The sequence below is a fragment of the Corvus moneduloides genome, chromosome 7, assembly GCF_009650955.1.
Source record: "Corvus moneduloides isolate bCorMon1 chromosome 7, bCorMon1.pri, whole genome shotgun sequence".
In the NCBI taxonomy this organism is placed as follows: Eukaryota; Metazoa; Chordata; class Aves; order Passeriformes; family Corvidae; genus Corvus; species Corvus moneduloides.
Genome location: NC_045482.1, coordinates 14,308,016 through 14,329,698, shown reverse-complemented (window position 1 = coordinate 14,329,698; position 21,683 = coordinate 14,308,016). Strand labels below are relative to the sequence as shown.

General features: G+C 38.9%; 1 protein-coding gene across 1 annotated transcript in view; it reads right to left on the bottom strand.

The window, feature by feature from the left end:
* The window catches only part of RAPH1 (Ras association (RalGDS/AF-6) and pleckstrin homology domains 1), a 92,123-nt gene that overhangs the window by 38,294 nt on the left and 32,146 nt on the right, over positions 1-21,683 (bottom strand). The window contains 3 exon segments of the mRNA XM_032114350.1: positions 14,794-15,311; positions 16,130-16,235; positions 19,910-20,029. Coding sequence (XP_031970241.1) covers positions 14,794-15,311; positions 16,130-16,235; positions 19,910-20,029 — 744 coding nt within the window.

Sequence of the window (21,683 nt, the reverse complement as noted above, 5' to 3'; positions counted from 1 at the left end):
TAACCTTCTTCCTATCTTGGTCATCTTGGCTGCTGCTAGCTTGCATTTAACTACATTTTCTCTGACAAGGAGCTCCTATCCAAAAATGGGAATGCCATATCCTTCTTACAACATAATAGCCACTTGAAACTTTGATGATGATATTTTATGAGAATAGGGGTTGGCCAGTAAAATGTGGAACATCAGTGTGATGAGAACTACCTATGTGAATTGGAGCTGCAGAGCTCACATGCCTAGAAATAGGAAGGCAACAGCTCTTTTCCAGACATTTTTTTGTGCATGGCTTCTTCCTACCCTATAACAAATTCTGCAGTACTACACATACCCAAAAGCTAGAAGGAGCAGAAGTAGCAAAGTAACAGGAAAGCCCAAGTTCTAGAAACTATAGCTCAGCTAAATAATAACTACATGCACATACAATTTTTAAAATATTTGGCAAGCACAAACCAGTAGATAATAAATTAAATTTCATTTTAGAACAATGCACTTAGTCTATTTTAAAGAAAGACTTCAGCTCACACATCCAGCTCTGAAGATAAACAGATATTGCTCCTAGAATATTCCACTGTTCCTCACAGAGGACCACACTGAGGATCAAAATAGCCCACTCTTCCCCTCTACTTAGGGACTTGAAATATGTACCAAAGCTCTGACAACATAAATGCCTGATCTTGCCAAACAAATTAACCTACTTTTCTGCCCCAAGTACTTCACTAGACTAAAAAGAACAGCAATGAAATCCAGGAAAACAAAACACTAATTACTCCTAGGGAGACACTTCTAGTCTTCCACCATGAAAAGCATCTGTTCTTCCACCTGCTCCCATTGCAACAATGAGAACTCAAGCTCTGGCAACAAAGTCATCCCTCCCGCAGTGCCTCACCTTAGATTCATTTAGGATATAAAACCAATTCCAATTACATAAACTAGTATGTGTCCCTCCCACTCCTGCAATGCCATGCATTTTTCTATCCTGTTGCAGTAAGCTGACGGCTTCCCGAGTACAAGGCCATCATTTCTCATACGGGCTATTTTCAGTTTAAAAGGTTTTTTTCAAATTGTCACACAACCAGAATTAAATGCGGTTGGAAGGTAAAAGTAGTCTGAAACAAAAGGGAAGTGTCAAAATTTGACAACAGCTTCAGAGAAGACAAAACCATGCAGTCCTTTACACTAAGCATAAAATTGTAGAAGAACCAGATTGTAACAGTGCTGGAAGAGTATTTATTTCCTGCATTCACTAAAATACTCAGTGCAGCTAATTAAACATGAATAACACCAAGTCAAAGATCTGATGCCTAATCTACCAAATTCTTTGAAAGACCACATATTTCTAGGTCAGAATTTAGGGGGGCAAACACAAAGAGTATACAACATGTGCACAGTCTAAAGCTACTTACAATTCTTTACTTCTACTAAGATGTCGGGTTTAAGTTGTATTTTTTATGTGTAGTATAGCTTTCTTAAAATCTAGCCATTAGTAACAGCCATGCCTTGTTTTAAGTTTTTGTATAAAATTATTACTGCAAAAGCTCATTAAAGTTATTTCCATTATATGTATTTAAAAAGCTCTCTTAACTAGACATTAGCAGATGTTAAAATTTTCTACTAGAAGGGGATCTATCTGTCACTAAAAGAATTTTAAAACCAACACTTATACTTTGATATTTTAAATGATTATTAGGGAGCCAGACTCCACTCAGGATTCCCAGTTAATCCAGCATCACTACTACTCAGGCAGAACTCAAAATACCATAGGCCAGTGAGCATCCCGGAAGGAAAAAGTGATAGGGATTTAAGAGGACTCTTAAGAGGCAATATGACATGTTTCCTTCTGTCACATGGAAACTGTCAATATAAACTCTCTTACAAGATTTCACATCAGGAAGCTGGGATAGGCAGTAACACTGTAGCCCAAAACTCACTGAGTTCATTTCTTTATATAATCTTCAAAAAGTACTCTTCTTTCCCTAAAACAAGCTAAGATGAAGCCTACCATCAGGTACCAAATATGTGTACAACTTTTCTGTGCCAAAATCACTTCTTTTGGAGACAACTTTAACACAATCCATAGGAAGCTATTCACTTCTGGCTTAGTCCTTCCCTATAATATGGAACAGACTTCAAACTAAGTTGCAGGAACTCAACCTGGTTAAAAGTGAAAAATAATGAAAGAAAACATATCAAAACCAGGAAAACCATTTTATACAAGAAGTAGAAGCAGACAATGATGACTGTTTTGAACTGTGTCGTATTTTAACGCCCAGCAGCAATTATTCCAAGTCACACTGAAAACCATGGACGTTTAATAATAAAAAAATCCTCAAAATGCTACAAAAGATCTGCTGATTGGAAAACTAACTTTCTATAAAATTAAATGTATACCTTTCTCATGGGATGCCAAAACAGCCATGCACAAAAATATTTTGTGCAAAAGGATTTTGTACTTAAAAAAATTCAGATACGATTATCAAAATACCTGAAGTAAAAAAACCAAATAAAGAAGCCTACTAATGCCTCCGTAACAAACTTTAGCTTCTGTGGATAATCAACAACACAGAAAATTAGATTTGAGTAAAATTAGCATTAACACTTAAGAGTTCTAAACTCTGTTAGGAAAAAAAAATTAATAGTGTTCATGTACAGTTCATTCAGCAAAGACAGCTAGCCTTGATGTTTATAAGAACATGGACTATAGTCTTGCTCCAAATTATGTTTTGGACTTCAAAGATTTCCTATATCCTTTCTTTGAAGACAGAAATGTAACATCCACTACCTTCAGATCTAAATACCAGACGTTCATGGACCAGCTGCTGAAAGTTGCATTTCAGAAAACTCAACACACTACTTAAATACACAGCAGCTGCTTAAACCAGATAGTTTTCTCAATACTGAAATACTTTTACACCCATCACCAATCCTATACCTACAAAGCATGTTTGCTAAACATGATAGAACAGATGGGCTACCAGGAAATGAAAAGACATTTCAGATTTTCAGAATACAATTAATTGTACAAACTAAATGACCAGTAATGCTCTACATGGCCAAAACTTCAAGATTTTCTCAGCTATTGTCCTTGTCAGCTCCATTATGTAATATTCACTGGGTTGTTTCAATTCTTGAGATTAAGAGGTCTTGAGCTGAAAGTCAGTTTCAAAAAACCCCCAAATTGAAATGATTTCCAAACTATCACTGAATTACCCAGCATATTAGATTTATTTTTTACAGACAATAACTGACAGGTGGATTTTAAGAAAAGCACTTAAGAAGAGGTGATAAACTGAGCTGTCTAGCTAGGGTCTGACGCACGAAGGCCAAGTAGCCCATCTTGCCATGGTAGCAGCCCACTGGTTCACAAGTAAGATGCTGTATTATACATGGTCTCCTCTCTTCAATTCTACTTGCATATTTTTGCTAAATCTGAACACTTATCCATTTTCTTGTTATGTCTGATTATCACTTAGTACAGAAAAGTGGGATCAATTCAGAAAAGATTCAGTCTCATCGCTAAGAGACTAAGTTGTATCTAATTCCTCTAATTTTAAGGTAAAGGCTGAGAATACAGGCATACAGAGTTTAAAAACAGTACAACACAGTCTGAAAGGCATCAAATATGTTCTTTACACTGACAGTTTACAAATAATGATCAAAAACTGGGGTGGGAAGTGTAAGAAAAAGATGACCTGGTGATCTTCTGAAGTATTTTATCTTACTATTCTAATGCCTTAAACATGTTAAATAGAAAACTTCCTTCCTTGTTAAACACTATCTGTACATTCAAAGACGTCATTCACTCAAGGTATGTACAGCAGAATAACTTACCTTAGTACATAAAAAAAAAGGCAGTAAGAGCACATTGAGGACTTGTGCATGTAATTATCTTGCCATGTGTTTCTTGCAAAACTCTTGAACAGGAGCTTAACAATAAATACACGTGTTTAATTAAACCAGCTGGTGGCACTCTTGTGCCACTATTCTGGATTTAATATCACAGTTGAGAAACACTACAAAAGCCTTTTTAAAAAGCATTCTCGGCCCCTAAGAAACAAACTAAAAAAATCAGGGAAAACTCAGTATACAGCGTTCACTAGCGAGCTATATGCTTGCAAATCTTTGTTGAAAAGATTACTACAGCTTCCATTTCAACTACACCCTGACACTTAATTCTTTAGATTCCAGCTTCAAGAATTAGAATCCACTATTTTCAAAAGAGAACTCAAGAATTAAAGATTAAAAATAATTTTTGTAATTTTGACCCAAAGATGGGAAAGGAGAGCTGAAATTGGTTTTTCTGATCTCTTTGAGATTATGTATTCACATGAAATTTATTCATATCAATACAATACGATAAACATCTGACTAAAAATATCTATTTTCTGCTTTCCTTTGCAAAGGGGGTTGTTTAGCCTAGCAAGAAAGAGGCTCAGGGGACACCTCATCACTCTCTACAAACACCTAAAAGGAGGTGTGAACAGGTGGGTGACAGTCTCTTCCTGCACGTAAGAAGAGACAGGACAAAATAAAAGGCTTCAAGTTGCAGCAGAGGAGGTTTAGATTAGTACTAGAAAAAATTTGTTGAAAAAGCGGTTACAGTTTATTCTTATTAAAACCTCAGAAAAGGAAAACAGACACTGAGAGACTGAAGTAACAGCATTGGGTAACAGAGCTGCCTGACCTCTTCACACACAGAATCACAGTGTGGGTAAGGCTAGAAGGGACCACAGTTGGTCATCTGGTTAAACCTCCCTTGCTCAAGCATAGTCATCCTAGAGTTGCTTATTAAAATTTTGAACAAATGATACTACTAAGAGAAATTTTCCATGATTTGTTACTGTTACAGGGTGATTAGTCATCTACATTAGACAAAGTATTCCTGTTGGGGTTTTAGGAACTCTCCTGGTCTTTTTTTTCTGTTAAAGGAATTTTCCCTATATGTGTTGCTACGGGGACAAATTTCTGGGTACTTCAGAAAAACAAAGACCTACCCATTGGGGGTGGGGTGCATCTGGCTACTCTTTTGTTTCACCTGGGTGTGTGGGCAGTGGGTCTCAGGTGTTTGGACAGAGAGAGAGGCTGCTTTCTTCAGCTGCTTTTCCTTCTGCTGGAGAAACCCCGGGATCCCAAGGCCGCCATTCCCTGCCCTGCTGGGAGCCGGGCTGTGGCCGCCCTGCCCCCGCTGCTGCTTCGAGCCCTTGCTACGTTGTAGCCGTGCTCGCCCTGCCTGCCCGACCTCCGAGGGGTTCCCTGTTTGGATACATCTCGTCTGCCACCCGGGATTTGTGCTCGTCCCTGCCGCTCCAGCCGGCTGTTCCCGAGGGTCCGGCCGACACCGGGATCGGCTGCCCAGCGGTTTGTGAAGCCTTTGTCCCATCCCTTCCCGGGATCCCGGGGCACCGGTGCCGCGTGCTCCCCGAGCTCGCTCCGGAGCGCCCCCTGCAGCCGCGGGGGAACCATCGCACCTGCCCTGCTCACCGGGAGCCGCCAGCGCCCCTGCCGGCTGCGAGCGGAACTGCACCCGAGGGGAAAGGGCCCGACAGCCGAGAGAGGGTAGCACTGGGTTTGTGATTGCTGTTACTGCCAGAGTTGTTGTTGTTTTGTTTGACTGGTTATACACATATAGATATATAATAGTTAAGAACTGTTATTCCTATTTCCCACATCTTTGCCTAAAAGCCCCTCGATTTCAAAATTATAATAACTCGCAGGGAAAGGGGGTTGCATTTGCCATTCCAAGGGGGGCTCCTGCCTTCCTTAGCAGACACCTGTCTTTCAAACCAAGACAATTCCCAAGAAAGGAAAGGAAGGTGTGTGTCATTTAAAATACAGATGTTTTTAAAGACCTCTGCACATCCGACCAGGAAATAGATTATTGGTAGGAGCATCATCTAGGTCTTGCTTTGTGCTTTCCTATGAGGATAGCTGAATTTGTCTGAGACTAAGCCTTTAGAATTAAAACTGTAGTCTGTAAGTCCCAGTGAAGCCTGGAGCATCACAATTAAAAAAACCTCAAGGCTGCATTCTCTCACAGAGCACTGGCCAGCCCTTCAGCTGGACTGCACACTGCTACTCTCAAATCAAAGACCGGCCAAGATCAAGAATGCCTGGTTGCATGGTGGGAGAGTATAGCAGTCTTCTTTAAGCTGCAGTGCCTGGCTGCTGCAAAACATATTGGAGCCAGACAAGGGAAGGAAGAACAATTACTCTGTGCTCAAGTGTGCAATTACTCTGTGCTCAGGAGTGGCCAACCCCCGCTCCTAGGACTCCTGTGACTCCATGTCACTGCAGGCAACTGTAATAAAAAAAATTTAAATCTTAACTTACAGCAAGTATTTATTAAATGCTGGGGATGTTTATAATTTCATGCCAGTCCTGGCAGACTAACCCTGTTGAAATTCACTGTAATTTAAGTAACATGTCCGTGACATCTCAAATGAACAAACTGCTGCTCTGTGTGCATGAGATGCACTCTGTGCTAGTCCATCACCTGCCAGGTCAGGCCGTGATGCTCCCCTGCTGAACACGAGTTACTTAAGACAGAGCAGGACAGAAAGGATTGCAAAAACTGGTGAACATTCAGTTCAAGGTTCATTTCACTATTGCTTTTTAGAAATGTAAGACTAAACCGCTGCAAGGAAGAGGCAGTCCTGTCATTCCCCCAACCATGTGCTCTCACATCTCACGTGGACAGCAATGATTTTGACCATGTGGTCCAATGGATCAATGAACAACTAATTCACAAGGATTATTTTCCAGGGAAAGCTGCTCCAAATCACTAGGCAGCTGCATAAGCAACAGCTCCAACCCAAGATGGGGCAAGGCTGCCCAATTCATCAGTAGCATGGATCTAAAGTAGCATAAACCAAACATGAAATCCCAAATAGTTCATCGGCAGGGACGAAGTTTCAAGAAAACCCCAAGAAAAAATAAGATGGAGTATATTTTTAGAGCAAATGGTTGTCTGATCAGTCTAAAATAAGGTGCATTAAGTGGAAGACCTAAAGAAGAAAGGGAAAAAAACCCCCGAACTATGACTAATTGATTCCTAACTGCATTACTTACAGAATATCACAGACTTCATCCTGTGAAGGGCTCTACCTGTAGCACAGAAAACAAGACATCAAAGCAGCTAAGAAACCTAACAAATAAGAGTACATATAGCTTTAATTGGTTTTATTTGAATTTACTGCCTTATACCCTAAGAAGTAACTGTATTAAGAAAAATTTGATTACAGGGCTGTTGACTTTTACACTACAAATTCCCTCCGAAATGACTGTAGACACCAAACCCTCGAGAGATCAACCACTATAAAAGAATGGGTATACACAGCTGGGGAGTTAAAAGTCACAGATCTACCCTACGTGTTTAAAGCAGGTAAGCCACATGAATGAAACAGAACCTCCATTCACAAAGCAAGGCACTGATGTGGCTGGTCTAAAATATTGAATAACTTTTACAAAAATAAGACTAATAGGTGTCCAACACAGGAAACTAACCAAAGCTGTACATTAGTTAACTAAAAATGAAGGCTTTTCTTTGTATTTGCAGACAACTTTTATTATAGTATAACAAACTAAACACTAAATACTGTATTATCGTAGAACAAACTAAACTAAACTAAAGCAGTGTGCTCAAAACGGACACAGCTAAAAGGCCAGTTCTCAACTGCTTCTCCAGAATATGAAATCTTATTTTTTGGGGGTTCAGACTCTTTTACAAACCTCACAAACCCTAGTTTTCATGCTATAGCTTAGGAATATATGTAGCTGGGGAGAACAACAAATTCTTTTCTCCTCTTAAGAGTTTAATGTTCCACAACTGGTGGCTTTGTTCCCAATTTTTGTCATCTGTCCCCAGTTTCTTTTTTGGCAACCTGAAACAAGGACAAACAAGTAATCTGTTCCTAACTTCCTACAGATTTAGTATTACACATCCCTAATCTAATCAAATGTTGCAGAAAAAGTAAAGACATTTGTCTTTGTTTTAAGCAGAATGGTGCATCTACAAAGAAACTGGCTGTTTTAAAAGCTCCATTAATTAATCATCACTAGTAGAGCGATATCTTTACTGGAAACTGCAACCAATGCATACAACTCCCCTGCAGCACACTTCTGAAAAAGTCTGGTAACATCATAAGGGCAAGACTTGGATTTCTCAACTCATGTCTAGTGGGTAGTTCCAAAAGTGTGCTGCCTAGATTTATTTCGTCATTCATCTATGGTATTTTTTCTCTTGCAGATGAGTCTGGTAAGATAAAGAATCTCTGAGCAACCATTTTCTTGGCTTGTCTGTATTAATGATACATTTTTTTCCTCAAGAAATCCTTTCATAAACACAAGTTTTTTTCTGAAGTGCTGTGGAACAGGCATAAAAGCAAAGAGATTCATTTTAAAGTGTGCTTATTTACCCAGCATTTGGGACAGCAGGGTGAGTCATGCAGTTGCTTGTCCACAGAAGACTCCATCCTTACAGAACAACCACAAAGAAAGAGTATATTTAGGTAGACACAATGCCTTTGGTGTTCACACTTACAGTAACAAAGTACACCCTAACTGTAATTTTTGAGTGGATACCAGCCTTGCCAGCCAGTGGTGTAAAACAAGACACATATTATATATCATATATATACACACTTGTTATACATATATAACAAGTCCATTTTCCTGTTCCTTCCATGGAGGGAACTTTTAAGTTTATTCATCAGTGTGAGGCAAAGCTGACAGAAGAGAAACTATTCTTACATGTTTTATGATTTCTGTTACACTTCAATTAGTTATCTCCCATGAGGAAAAGCTACAGGATAAATTTTAAACCATAGCTATAAAATAAGTCAGATACACTGAGTGGAGAATCAGGATTTAACCAATGCAAGGATAACGTTTAAATTCTTGTTTCCCTTTCATGTATTTGAAATCTATATACCCCAATTTTTGAAACGTACCATTCCATGCATGTGCAGTAAACAAAACTTTTAGAATGCTTCCTTTGGATCCCAATTGAAAATGCTTTAAAAAAAATTAAAATTATCCCTTCCCATCATTTGCTTTACAGATTTCTTAAGTATAATGTGAAAAAAGTTTATGTGCTAGTTTTGCAGGCATTGGGAAGAGTGTATTAGCAATCCTTGGGTTCTAGTCCATCATATGACAATTATGCATAGCCAAGCACATTTGATTATGTGTTTGAAATACATAAATATTGTTTATATTTTATAAAATCATATGTTTATCTCAGAGAATGCTTTGAAAGCTTCCAAAAATCTGGCAAATGAGGAGTCATTTTACATGTATTTCAAGAACATTTGAAAGCTGGATGGCTCACACTTCTTATGCCAACAAAACTGGAAGCCAAAGTAACGCTTCAGGATGACAGATACACACAATTTTCCCTTACTGTTGACTTTTTAAAGAATACTTTGTGACTAATAATTGGGAAAAAAAAAAGCGGAAGAAATGGTCTAATTGTGTTTCAAATTAAGTCTTTCCATTGACTATTGTTAGCTTAGGAAAAGGGGAACTGGAAATGCTCCAGAACAGACTTTGTGTACTAAACTAAGGACATAACACAACTGGCAGAAAATGAAACGATTTTTTAAAAAAGTCTTTAGAAGAAACACAAACTAAACCTCTGCCATGCCTTGTTAGTTGCTTATCTGTGGCTACTCTCACAAACTGGAGTCTAACATCCTTCACATCTGCTAACCACACATCACATGGACCATAAGGAAAACTACTCAAACTTTAAGCTCCCAAAATACAAAAGCTAATAATGCTCTATTCCTGCAAGAGCTAAAATAGACCACAACTCTTCTTTAAATCACCTCCAAATAACACGAGATTCAGCAGTCCAACTCTATTTTAAGACAGCGTTGCCTAACAAAGACCATATATATCATCAGTTTATTTCTCTGCATACGTTAACTGCGTTTTCATACAATGCAACACTTAGCAATCCCACATAAAACATGACCCTCAATTATTTTAAACGGGTACCAAAGCTTCTGTGTTATACCACTGCACAGGCAAATGAAATGCTAGCATTTCCATGTAAGAACTATGGCAAAATTGCTATGAAACACAAACTTCATTATCACTTACATCCATTTCAAGTTTTCCATTTTATCCCACAGGATCTTTTGGCCAGTACAGATTTATTTATGGGTGCTGAGCTTACATGACAATTGCTACTAACAGTCATGACTCCAAAGCTCCCTTGTTTACCCTGAAAGAAACATTAATGTTTACTCTACACTGCCTTCTCTGTCAAGTGAAGCACAAACCATGTAGCTTTATTACACCGGCACTCTCTTCTCATGATTTTTACTCCTCATGCATCAAGTATAAATCTACAATGAGTTTAAGTAAAAGCTAAAAAATAAAATGCAATTAAATCATGTAGTGTTACCGACTGCTAAATTTTGCATTATCTTTGTATGTCCAGAATCTCTCAGCTGTGCAAACTGGGTTACAGACATAAAGAGCTCTGGCATATTAGGAGGGTGACGCTGAACTGTGCCAGACCAGATGGCAGACTTCAAACTTATCTGCAACCTCTTCACTGAGTATGTGCAGGACAGTAACAATGACTGCCCATGAATGGAGCCTTTCACCCACCAGACACAAACAGCTACATAAGCATCATCAACACAGTTCTCTACTCTCTCCCCTCTGCTTTCTTCTCCTTCTACTCTAACACAGCTCACTGAAAACAGAGACAACTTCTTGCTGGCAGAGGGACCAAAGGAAGAAGAAAAAGATAATGTGGGTGGAGGCAACAAGTTAGTCATAGAGTCATCATTTCCCCTACCTTTAACTCATGCTAGTACTCCACTATTCTGGTCTACATACAAGTAAAGCACCTCCCCTACGGCCCCCCCGAAATAACATTGTAAAGTGTATGCCACATAACACAACTAAAAGTAGAGAAAATGAAATGCAACCTACCAATTCAAGAAAGAATACTGCTTAAGCAAGGATCTGTGAAGCCATTTTGTCAAAGACAAATTTCAATTTAGCAAAAAATTATGGGGGTTAGAGTGTGGTGGAAACAACTTTTTTTTTATTCAACAATACTTAAGGAGAGACTAAAGACAAGAATGTAAGTGCAGCCAGAAAACACTTAGTACCACCAAGACAAGGTCTCAAGACTACAAAGCGATAATCTTTGAAAACATCGACATTTGCAATGTTTAAAGAAAGGAAAGGAAAAAAGGAGGACAGTTAAACCATGATGACAACTAATAAACCCACAACTTTAGGCAACCAAGGGAACTCCAGTCAACTCCTCTGAAAGTGGCATAAAGACAAATTTAGAATAAATACAAGGATGGTCCTGGCCAATACGACCACTGGGAGTTATCATCGGTCATCATGCTGATATATCTTCAATCCCAGGAATTTCCTACAGCACAGGCTGCTAGGATGAAGAGGAAGACAAGACACTAAGGTGCCTGTCCAAATGCTCAGGCAAGAAGTTCTGAATCATCCATTACCACCAACGAGTGAGTTCCTGCTCTCCCTTTCAGCTGCCAGTCCTTGGCTACAATCCTGCTAATGTGCATCAGTCCTCTGAGCCTCTGCAGTTCACCTAAGTAACACAGAATGAGACCCAGAATAGAAGCAGAAAGTTTTGGTGTACTAAGTACCAGTTAAGTGCCAAAGCTGGGACAAGGGAGGAGATGAGACAGTGTAAGGAAGAACTGTGAGAAAGGAAGGATGAGAGGAAAGGGAAGTCATATCCTCCCATTTCTAGTGGCTGTGGAATTGCAGCCTTTTTCTGTAACATTGGTCCCTATAACCAGCCAGAGAGTATACTACACCACACGTACCTTCAGCGGGCCAGTGTACAGCAGTTCTTTTACAGGATATTCCTGTGCTTCCAGGTCAGTGAGCTCTTAAATACAGAGCAGAACTATTTTTTAAGACAGAACACTGAAGTTTTTAACTGCAAAGCCTAATTTCCTTTTTCAGGCAAGCATTTCCTCCCATCCAAATTGTCTTCCATTGTACTTAGGAAGAGCATAACATGAAGTTGCAGCAGAAAGGATGACTTTTTGAAGTGCCTATACTGCCTGGAGAAGACAGAAAGTATCGGCCAAAAGGGCAGAGCTGCCAAGACACTGACCTCTTTCAGAAGAGCCATAGCAGCAAAGAAAAATTTTAAAGGTCAGCTCACCTACAGGCAGTCTCAAGGAAGAGAGGCAAAAAGAAAAGAGCTAACTGAAAGCACTACTTTACAGTAACAAATCTCAAAACAGATCTGCTGTGACCATGAATAAACAGCCTCTCCCACTTTCTGCACAAAAACTGTTGGGCTTTTTCCCTGTATGGACACTAGGACTTCTTCAAAGGCTACTTCCTCAGCAGGATGTTTTCTATTAGGAAGAGCACCATTGAGTCAACTGTGTGGGTGGGAGGGTACAATTCAGCCCTACTAGTAAAAGGTGTTTTGGTTTACAACCTAGCCAAGAGGATTAATAAACCTTTAAACTAGTTTTTGGGCACTAAATGAATGAAATAGGAAATAAACTGCTTTGTTGATACCCAACAACTCTTCCTAAAAATCCATTTAAAAGCTAAATGTAAAAATGTAAAAAACAGCACCACAGAATCTGTCACAAACTCAAAAAAAAAGTGATTTCCCTTTCTCTGTTCACCAGTGATGGAAAAAGAAACTTACTTCTCAGTAAGAAGCCCCATCCCATCCCATAATTTTAATAATGAATAGTTGAGTACCAATTCTGTGAACTTGGGGATGACTTCTCAGAGTTGAACACCTTCCTCAGGCTACTGAAATTAAAAAGAATAGATAGAGCCAAATCAAATAGCATGGCTAGTGAGTGCAGAGGTTTCTGTTCTCAACAGGAGAGCAGAATCTGTATCTCAAATTACTGACGTTTTCTGGTTACCCCCTTCAAAGGAATCAATCAATCATTCTTATCAACTTATCTGGGCAGAGAAACAACAGCCACATCCTTGTATGAGAAGCAATCACTGGATTTATACAAAGGCAAACGTCTTTGAGAAAAGCTTTTGGGGATGATTTTGAGCCTTGGAGTCAGTGGCCAAGAGATCAGAAAGCAACTGAAACAGCAACTGCAATACTTGCAGCAATACAGATTAGCTTCCTGTGAAGACAAGGCAACTTCTTAACCTCTGTCCCTTGATTCACCAACATCAAGTTAATTAACGGTAGCAGGTGGTTGTTGATTACTCATGACACAAAGAATTGAAAAAAACTGGGAGACAAGAAGGGCAATTTTACTGATGCCTCAAGCATACAACTCCCAAAGTAAGAGAGAGAATCTAGAGGGAGACCTGCAAGATCAACTGCAGAAATCACCTTGCATTAAAAAAATCAAAAAATGCAACACTCATGCTTTTCTTATGCTATGCAAGCTAGAGCAACTAATTCACATAAATCATCTTTTTAGCTTGAGAAGAGACCAAAATGCAAGACTGCCTAATTTTCTACATCATAAAGACAAAGATATAACCATGAATATCAGCTGGAGATGCAAAAAAAACCCAACAAAAAGCCAAAACCAAGCCTTTTCATACCATAAAAAGAAAATGATTGACAAACAAACAACAGTATAATCAATGACCGTCGTAGGCTGGGCTTGAACACTCAGGCCTACAGCAATAATGCAAAGGTTTGCATTTTAACTTTCCAAAGAGCAAAGGGCACATTTCTATCTGTTTTGCTTCACTGAATACGACATCTCCAATAAAAGCATACTGAAAACAAACTTTTATGCAAAAAGAAAGTTGACCTAAACTGTCACTCGTTCATTTCTCACCATTTCAAATAAAGATTTAAAGCAAAGTGTGACCTCAGTGAGTTGATCGTAAGACTGACAAGCCTGCATCATTCACTTTACATCAGATGAACTTTTGTTGTAGATGTGTAGAACCATGCTTCCAGCACAGCTCATTCAGATTAGTTTTAATTATTGATTAGAATAAACTCAGCTTGTTCCAGTTTTCTCTCATGAAAGAGAACATGCATACTAGTATAACTGACATTTTAACAGGTCAGATTTCTGTTTCAGAGAGCATTTCTACAAGAGAGCTTTCTAAGTTTAAGTTCTCAAAATTCACTGGAACAATTTACACATTTTCTCTCACAAGTCACCAGCACTTGCAAAGTTCACTGAACTGGCTGTTCTTACTGAAGTTTCCTCTCTGATTAATCAATGTCAAAGCACCAAAATCCCAAATGAATATCTGCTAATGTTGTATTGCAGCCCAGTTATTTTTCCGTGTTGTGTATTGCTTCAAAGAGTTCCTCCTGTCATACATTAAACAAGAATATTAAGTAGTGGTATAGTACAGCTCCAGACACACACCCATAAATTGCTCCGTGCATTTCGGGTATTAACTGTACTATAACAGGAACAGAGCTTTGTCAGTTGTGCTTTCTTTTTGCCACAGCTGTGCACTCCTCACATTTAAATTAAAAGCAATATGTGACATTTACTTCAAATAAAAATATTAACTATAAAAACATTAAAATGCATGATTGGCTTAAGAGGAGGAAGAGATGGGGAAAGCTCTTAAAGATACCAAAACACATTCTTTACAAGAAGTTTCCTTACAGACAGAACCAAAAACAGAGAAAGAAGTAGCCACAACATGTGCAGTTCCTGTAAAAGCAAGTTTTCAATCAACCCCATTGCACTGCAGATGTTTAGTTACAAGTGTCAGCATGGGAATGAGGTGGTACAGTGTGCGTAAGTTTGAAGAGAAAAACCCAAACGAAACAAAAATCTCAAATTAGTCACACCCTACCTCAGTGATTGGTTGCCCTTGTGATGTCAAGTCCAGTTCCTGAGGTCTCGTCACCTTATCGATATCCAAGGAGTCCATGCTGGAAGCTGCAGAGGTCACGCTGGAACGGGAGGAGTTACTGATAGAGCGCAACTCAGCATCGCTCACCGTGCCAGCAGATGCTGTCCTCCTGTGCTGGGCACTAACCACTGGCTTGCTGTCTTCCGCAGTAGACTGCTGGGCTGCCTCATCCATGCTCAAAGAGGCCTTTTCTAACTGTGCAGTGATGTCATCCAGAGACACGTTGGCATGTGACGGTTTAGTCACCTTAGCAGAGGAGGAGGATAATCCTTTCATGCTGCCGTGCTTAGTAGCAGGTCGACTAGCAGGTGGTTTCGGAGTTCTGGGTTCTGTGGCAAGGCGTTTCACTGCAGCATTGTTTGCTGAATGAGAGCCGATGCTGCTGAGCTCCTGCTCTATGGAACAGAGATCAGCCATGAGGGCATCCAGATCCACAGTCTCCCCCTGATTCAGGGCTTCTGCAACAAATGAGTAGTCAGTACGTGCAGAGTTATTTCATTTGCAACTCTTCACTTTGTGTTACCAAATCTAATGGTTAAGAGAGCAAAGGAAGCAGTATTTTCTTTTCCCATCTGTATTGCAAAATCTCTGCACACTGCTAAACAGAAATTCATTTGCACGACTATTCTTGACCAGTGCAACTTTCACACTATTTGGGTTAAACACATTTGTCAGCAAAAGAAGTCTATGAATGTTCAGATTACATCTGAAAAGTTTAAACTGCCTTCCTGTGAACAGAATGTAAAAATACATTTGCATAATCTCATGCTTCACTTTTTGAAAAAGTGCAGATGTTTTGCTAAGCATTTTCTGCTAAAGTAATGCAACTGTTTTAAAAAAACAAAACCAAAACAGTAATACCATATACATATTCAAGCCTTTAAATTACGGTTTCCTTCTGTTTATCTTGAAAGCATCCTGTAGGTATATTCTTGCATCCTGCTCTGTAAAACAAGATGCTCTTTCTTCCTGGTTTACAGATACACACTAATTCATTCTTTCATGAGACCAGATCCCAGAACAAGCTTTTTTTATACAAATACTACACTAGAGTTCTCAGATACTAGGTGTTGTAAAAGATACTGCTTCAGGAGACTCAAATACTCAAAAGAAAGGACACCAGAAAGCAATACCTTCAGCAAATATGTTCTCGCCTCAGCTGTAAGTGTATTCGAATATTCTTGTATTTTAAAATATTTTAATTCATAGTTGGAATAGGATTTTTTCTTAAACTACTATTTTTCTTAAACTATATGTCATAAGTAATTCAACAAACCATTCAAGTTGTACATGGAGAAGCGATATGAGAAGTTGGCAAGATTGGTTTCCTGGCGGAGAGGTGACCTCTTCACTGGTGCCACAGGCTTGTCTGCATCCAAACTCTGAAAATGATCAAAAAAAGAGCAAAATAAAATTTGACAAGGAATTGGACAAGCAAATCTTTAAGATGAATGAGAATTAATTCTCTAAGAGAAATTTTTCAAAAGTTACTAGTATATATAAAACCTCTTTTTCAGGTTTCAGTATATATAAAAACTCTTTTTCAGGCTTTAGATGGAAAACATACATCATCATACCACAGATTTAACTTCAGGTATGAAGTGAAGAAGATGTGTTAAAACACATTCTGCTTTTTTCAGAATCAAAAGGAGAGAAGCATTTTCCAGAAGCTTTTTTGAGTGGTGTTACACACTAAGTCATTTTGAAACAGACAGCTGACTTACCTGTAACTATTTCTCTGCAGCAAACTGCACAAGTATCTGAACACGTTCAAACTGGGATAATAGTCTAAGATATGGTCTAAGATATCCACCATTAGCTTATGAGCATAATCACAGCATAAGCAGATAAAAACGTTCAATGAAAAATCCTATTTTATTAACAGGGATTTAAATTCGCTAAATTCAGAATTTTTTCCAATAGTCTTTCCTGTGAATAACACTAAGTTATGAAAACCAATCCGAGACAGTTTATGTAGCACATGTTTTTTTTAGAAAGACTAGCATAGGTTAAAAAATGGAACTCTTTCTAACCAATACACTGAATTGTTATGTTATGATGGCTAATATGGGTATAATACTATAATAAATACCAGGATTTTTGTAAGCAGCAAGCAGTAGGGCACTGTGATCCAGCTGTTGACCAAAGGGGTATATATGACAGGGGCAGAAGCTGCTGCCCCTGAAGTGGAACGTGTTACATGGGGAATCCAGTTCTTGCTGTCACTGAAGCTCAACAGGCCTGCAGAACATCTGAAATTAGGCAATGCTTGTACGGATAGAGAGTTCCTGAAGATACACTTGCCTGAAGGAAAAGCGTCTTCTAGTTCCAACAGAATAAAGTTTCTCACCTAAACTTTTTATGTTAATTTGCTACATCTTTACTCAAGCGTTCATTAAAAAAATCAAATGCACTATTTTCTCCCCTAGTATTTATTCTTCCTGAGCTCCCTTCTCTCCTCAGATTGGCTTGGACTTAAAAAAAATAATAAAAAAAAAAAAATCAGCAAGTCAATCATCACATATGGGAAGACAGTGATGAAGCCTTGTCTTCCATCAGACGGAAAAAACCCTCACCTCAACTAGCTCTGATGAAGATTATGTATTGTTCCAGACAGAATAGCTGGGGGGTAAAAAACATCTATAATCCTGGAGACATTGGTGAAACTGGAGACTGAAGAGGCAAGTTAGGCCCTGTTACTTCAGACTGAACCCACAGACTGCTACAAAAGATTTCCTGTGAAGCAAATACATTCTGGTTAAAAGCACCTCAATTGTGTTTTACTGGCTTTATTAAAGTTATTGCAAATCATTGGACACACATGTGATATGCTCTCACTATTATCTGAGCACATTCTCCGTAACACATTAGATTGCTAAACCAGCAGTTTGAGAATTGCTAAAAACTGCAACAGCACCAAAAGCTTAATTCTAAATAATCATGAGAAGCAAGGTAAAATTTTTTTCATTTAACCCGCACCATACAGCAGGATAACTTAAGCAGGATAAATGCTAAGACACCCTACATCATCACCAAACATTGCTCACACATGCTGCAGATTTTGTGACTTCATTTTATAATGCTTTTGTTAGACCAAGAGCTAAAGAGGGAAAGTGAACTCAAATGATTCCCATGGACATTTTAACAATTTCAGATCTTTTAAAAAGCTCTTACATCTATCTGGGTCTTACTTCAAATCTCTTCAAAATAAACATTTAGGAAATCTAAAAAGAAGTTAAAGATCTCAGGGACAAAAACCTTTCCTCCTAGTGCTCCTGAAGTCCAGCTGACAAATAGCAAAAAATGCTGAAACTACAGGAGAATGCACTTCGGATCTCATTAACTCTAATCAGCTCCCTTTATTAGGACTTCATTGGAACAGCCCCATCAAGACTTGATGATTGTCCAAATAAATGAACTGAGACACAACCAACTCCACTAACTTGTTTATACAGAACAATATGAGGTCATTCAACGTTTTGGGGGAAATGTCATTTCTCAGTAGTTGCGAAAGATAGAAGGGCAACTGTCAGGCTGTGTTGCAGACTGCCTTGAACAGCCATACGAAGGAAGAAACAAATAATGTGGGAACTACCATTAAGTACCTGTTAGTAGGCTTTAAGAAATTTGCATGGATCAACAACGAACTGAGACATCATCCTGAAGCCTGCATGTCAGTAGTGTAGCTATAAGCCCCAAGTATACTTATATTTCTAGGCTGCTCATACCTTGAAAAAAATGGGGCAGAGAACAAAGGGTCTAAGACCATTGAATTGTTATGTTATGATGGCTAATACGATGGCTATAATAAATACCAGGATTTTTGTAAGTAGCAGGCAGTAGGGCACTGTGATCCAGCTGCTGACCCAAGGGTCAGGAGCTGCTGCCTCTGGAGTGGAATGTGTTACATGGGGAATCTTGCTGACACTGAAGCTCAACAGATCTACAGAACATCTGAAATTAAGCAACGCTTAATGGGTCTAAGACCCATTGTGCTCCTCTGTGAATATCCTCACTCATGGCGATTTACAAAGCCTATGCCCTCAAAATGGTTCACACCATTAAAAACCCTTCAAAGTAAGTTAAAAACCAGCAAGAATTAGTATATACATATTCATGTCACACTCTTCCATTCATCCCAGAAGGCAGGATTCTTTATTGCCCTGTGTGTATGAGCTCAGAGAAAAAGAAAAAATTCCCCTATAGTGCTATATACATTTAGAACTTGCTGGCAGAGACAGGAACAGAGATGAGCCTGAATTTGAAATCCTGTTACGTGATTAGCTCAATTTTCCTTCAGTCTTTCCTTCAGGTAAGATGAAGATGAGAAGAACTGCCTCTTTTCTAGCTTAATGAAACTTCAGTTATCATACCTTTGTTTAATTCTAAAAGACAAACGGAGAAGTTTAAATATGTTATTCAGGAAGGCCAGTTCACACAGCTGAAAAACCCCCTGCAGGCAGTCACAGAGGAATGGCCTATCACCCCAGGAGTGCAGCATAGCGTGCAAAATGCAGTATTTCCTTGTGAAGCAAAGGAAAAGCACTAGAAAGAAGGACGGACCAAAAGATGTCCTATCAGCTGCTTCTCTGATGCAGGAAGAGTACAATGGTGAGTCCTTTAGGGTGTATCAGGGTACCTTATTATGTCATCAGTGGCAACAATCACAATTTTTTCTTATTGCTGTTCAGGTGCAACAAATAAATGCTGTCACAGCTGGACAGTGTCAAACCACATGTTTTGAGACACAGCCTATCTCTTGTCAGCTAAAATCTGTGTTTCTCTACATACATAAGGACAAAATACCAATTCTGTAACTCTTGGAAGGAACTACACCCTTTGGGATAGGTCAAACTAGCAGGTTGTGCAAAATGAATTTAACAACCTCAAGATGGGGAAAACAAGCCAATATATAAGCCTTTAAAGACTACTGAACTGGTCACAGGCTACGGTCTGCCTTGCTGCAAGTGGCAGTGCTAAGCAGTTCGCATCCAACTGAAAAGAAACATAATACTAACAAAAAATTATTCCATGAGATGACTGAAACCTCCCTCACCTGTGTGAGTTTGTCCAGTTCACCCAGCCACGCCCCAAACATCTTGTCAAGATCCTGATCTTCCTTATCACTATCTTCTTCTGCACCATGGTCAAGTTCTTCATCTGACAATTGCTCCATCTGAAAAAAAAAAAAAAAAAGTTTGATACTCAAACTTTCTTATCAGTATCTAAGAAAACTGGTGTTAGATACGATGCTTCTGAAAGCGTTCCTAAATCAAAGCAAATGTTCATCCATAGACTTCATAAATACTCATGCTTAATAGGAAAGACTTAGTATGGAAGTTGCAGTGGATAATTGCAAAGCCATTTTCACAGCTCACTTTTGTCAGAAAGATGCAGAAAAAGATTAAGAACAGAGTTCATAATATTTAATATACCATCAGAAATTCATGCTAACATTGCATGTGCCTTCATTGCCAGCTATTGTTGGCAAATTCTATTGACATTACATTAGAAAAATCCAACTCTTGTCCAAGGAATTCAGCTGACCACAGTTAAGCAACACCATTCAACCAGAGGAAGTGCAGTCTCACTGCACTGCAAATAGATCACTCTACAAATCTGTAAACAGAAATGCTTAAATGGGCCATAGAAAATGTCAGCAATACATCCCCTGACACAGTTCAAATCTTGGACACTGACCAGATCCCTTCAGTGATACTGCACAGTTTTTATTCAACAAAGGAACTCCTCTCTAGAAGCAAAGAGTCACCGTAACATCTCTCAGCTCCTCCTTCATTCAACAAACTTGTGACCAAGATAAAGACAATGGTCTCCAAAGTTTATCTCTTATTATCTCAAAGAAAAATGACCTTTTGTTTAAATCTCTTTTCCAAACATGTCCTCCAGCCTTTTTTATGGAGCTAAGACATACACGCCTTTTTATGTACACCCATACTGGTAAAGACAGGATCTGGTTCAGAAAGAGAATTTACATGCTTGGGGGGGGCAACAATCTAGGCAATAATTTGGAAGCAATCAGGCAGTATAGAAGGGTAAATTTCAGAAATATGCTACAGAATGTCCAGAGACACATGAGAACAGATCCCCAGCAAGATCTACACAAAAAAATCAATGATGAGTTGTACAGCTTGATTTAGTCAAGTCATGGGCTACACAGTTACTTGCTACACATAGCTTTCTGAAAGCGCCAGTTTACATTTTGTAGATTTAAAAATGAACTAAGTCCTACTCTTCGGGAAAAGACAAATCTTGGTCCAAAAGACATCAATGCCTGACATCACGCAGTCAAACTGATAAGAGATTCAAAGTTAAATGATTAAGGTTATCTCAGAGAAAAAACTGCTCAATCCACTCTATTTTATATGACAGTTTTCATGCAAAAAAACCCCTCCAAGATTTAAAAACAGTCTTTCCTTATATCTCTATAAGGCTTTTATTTAATTTTACCTTGATAAAATAGGTCAGAGGAGACTTCGGAGGTGATCTGTAATTCTGAGGTCAGCAGAAGCCAATGCGTCCCATGGATGTAAGATACTGCCATCCAGTTGCTCTAGGCAAAGCTGCTTCAGTTTACTGCCTGAGCTTCTACTTTTGTGGGAGAGCACAATGCATGTGCCTGCCTTAAAAGAGGTGATAATATTAAAGCTAACTTGTCATGGCACACTGCTCTACACAAACACTGAAAAGATTAAATTCATCATCTGAATCTCCTTTCTTCCAACACTTGCTTTGAGTCCTGCACTCTAAGGAATGAAGGGAAGCGCTTCCTAAAATCTGAGGGTGATGATGACATTAAAAAAAACCACCCA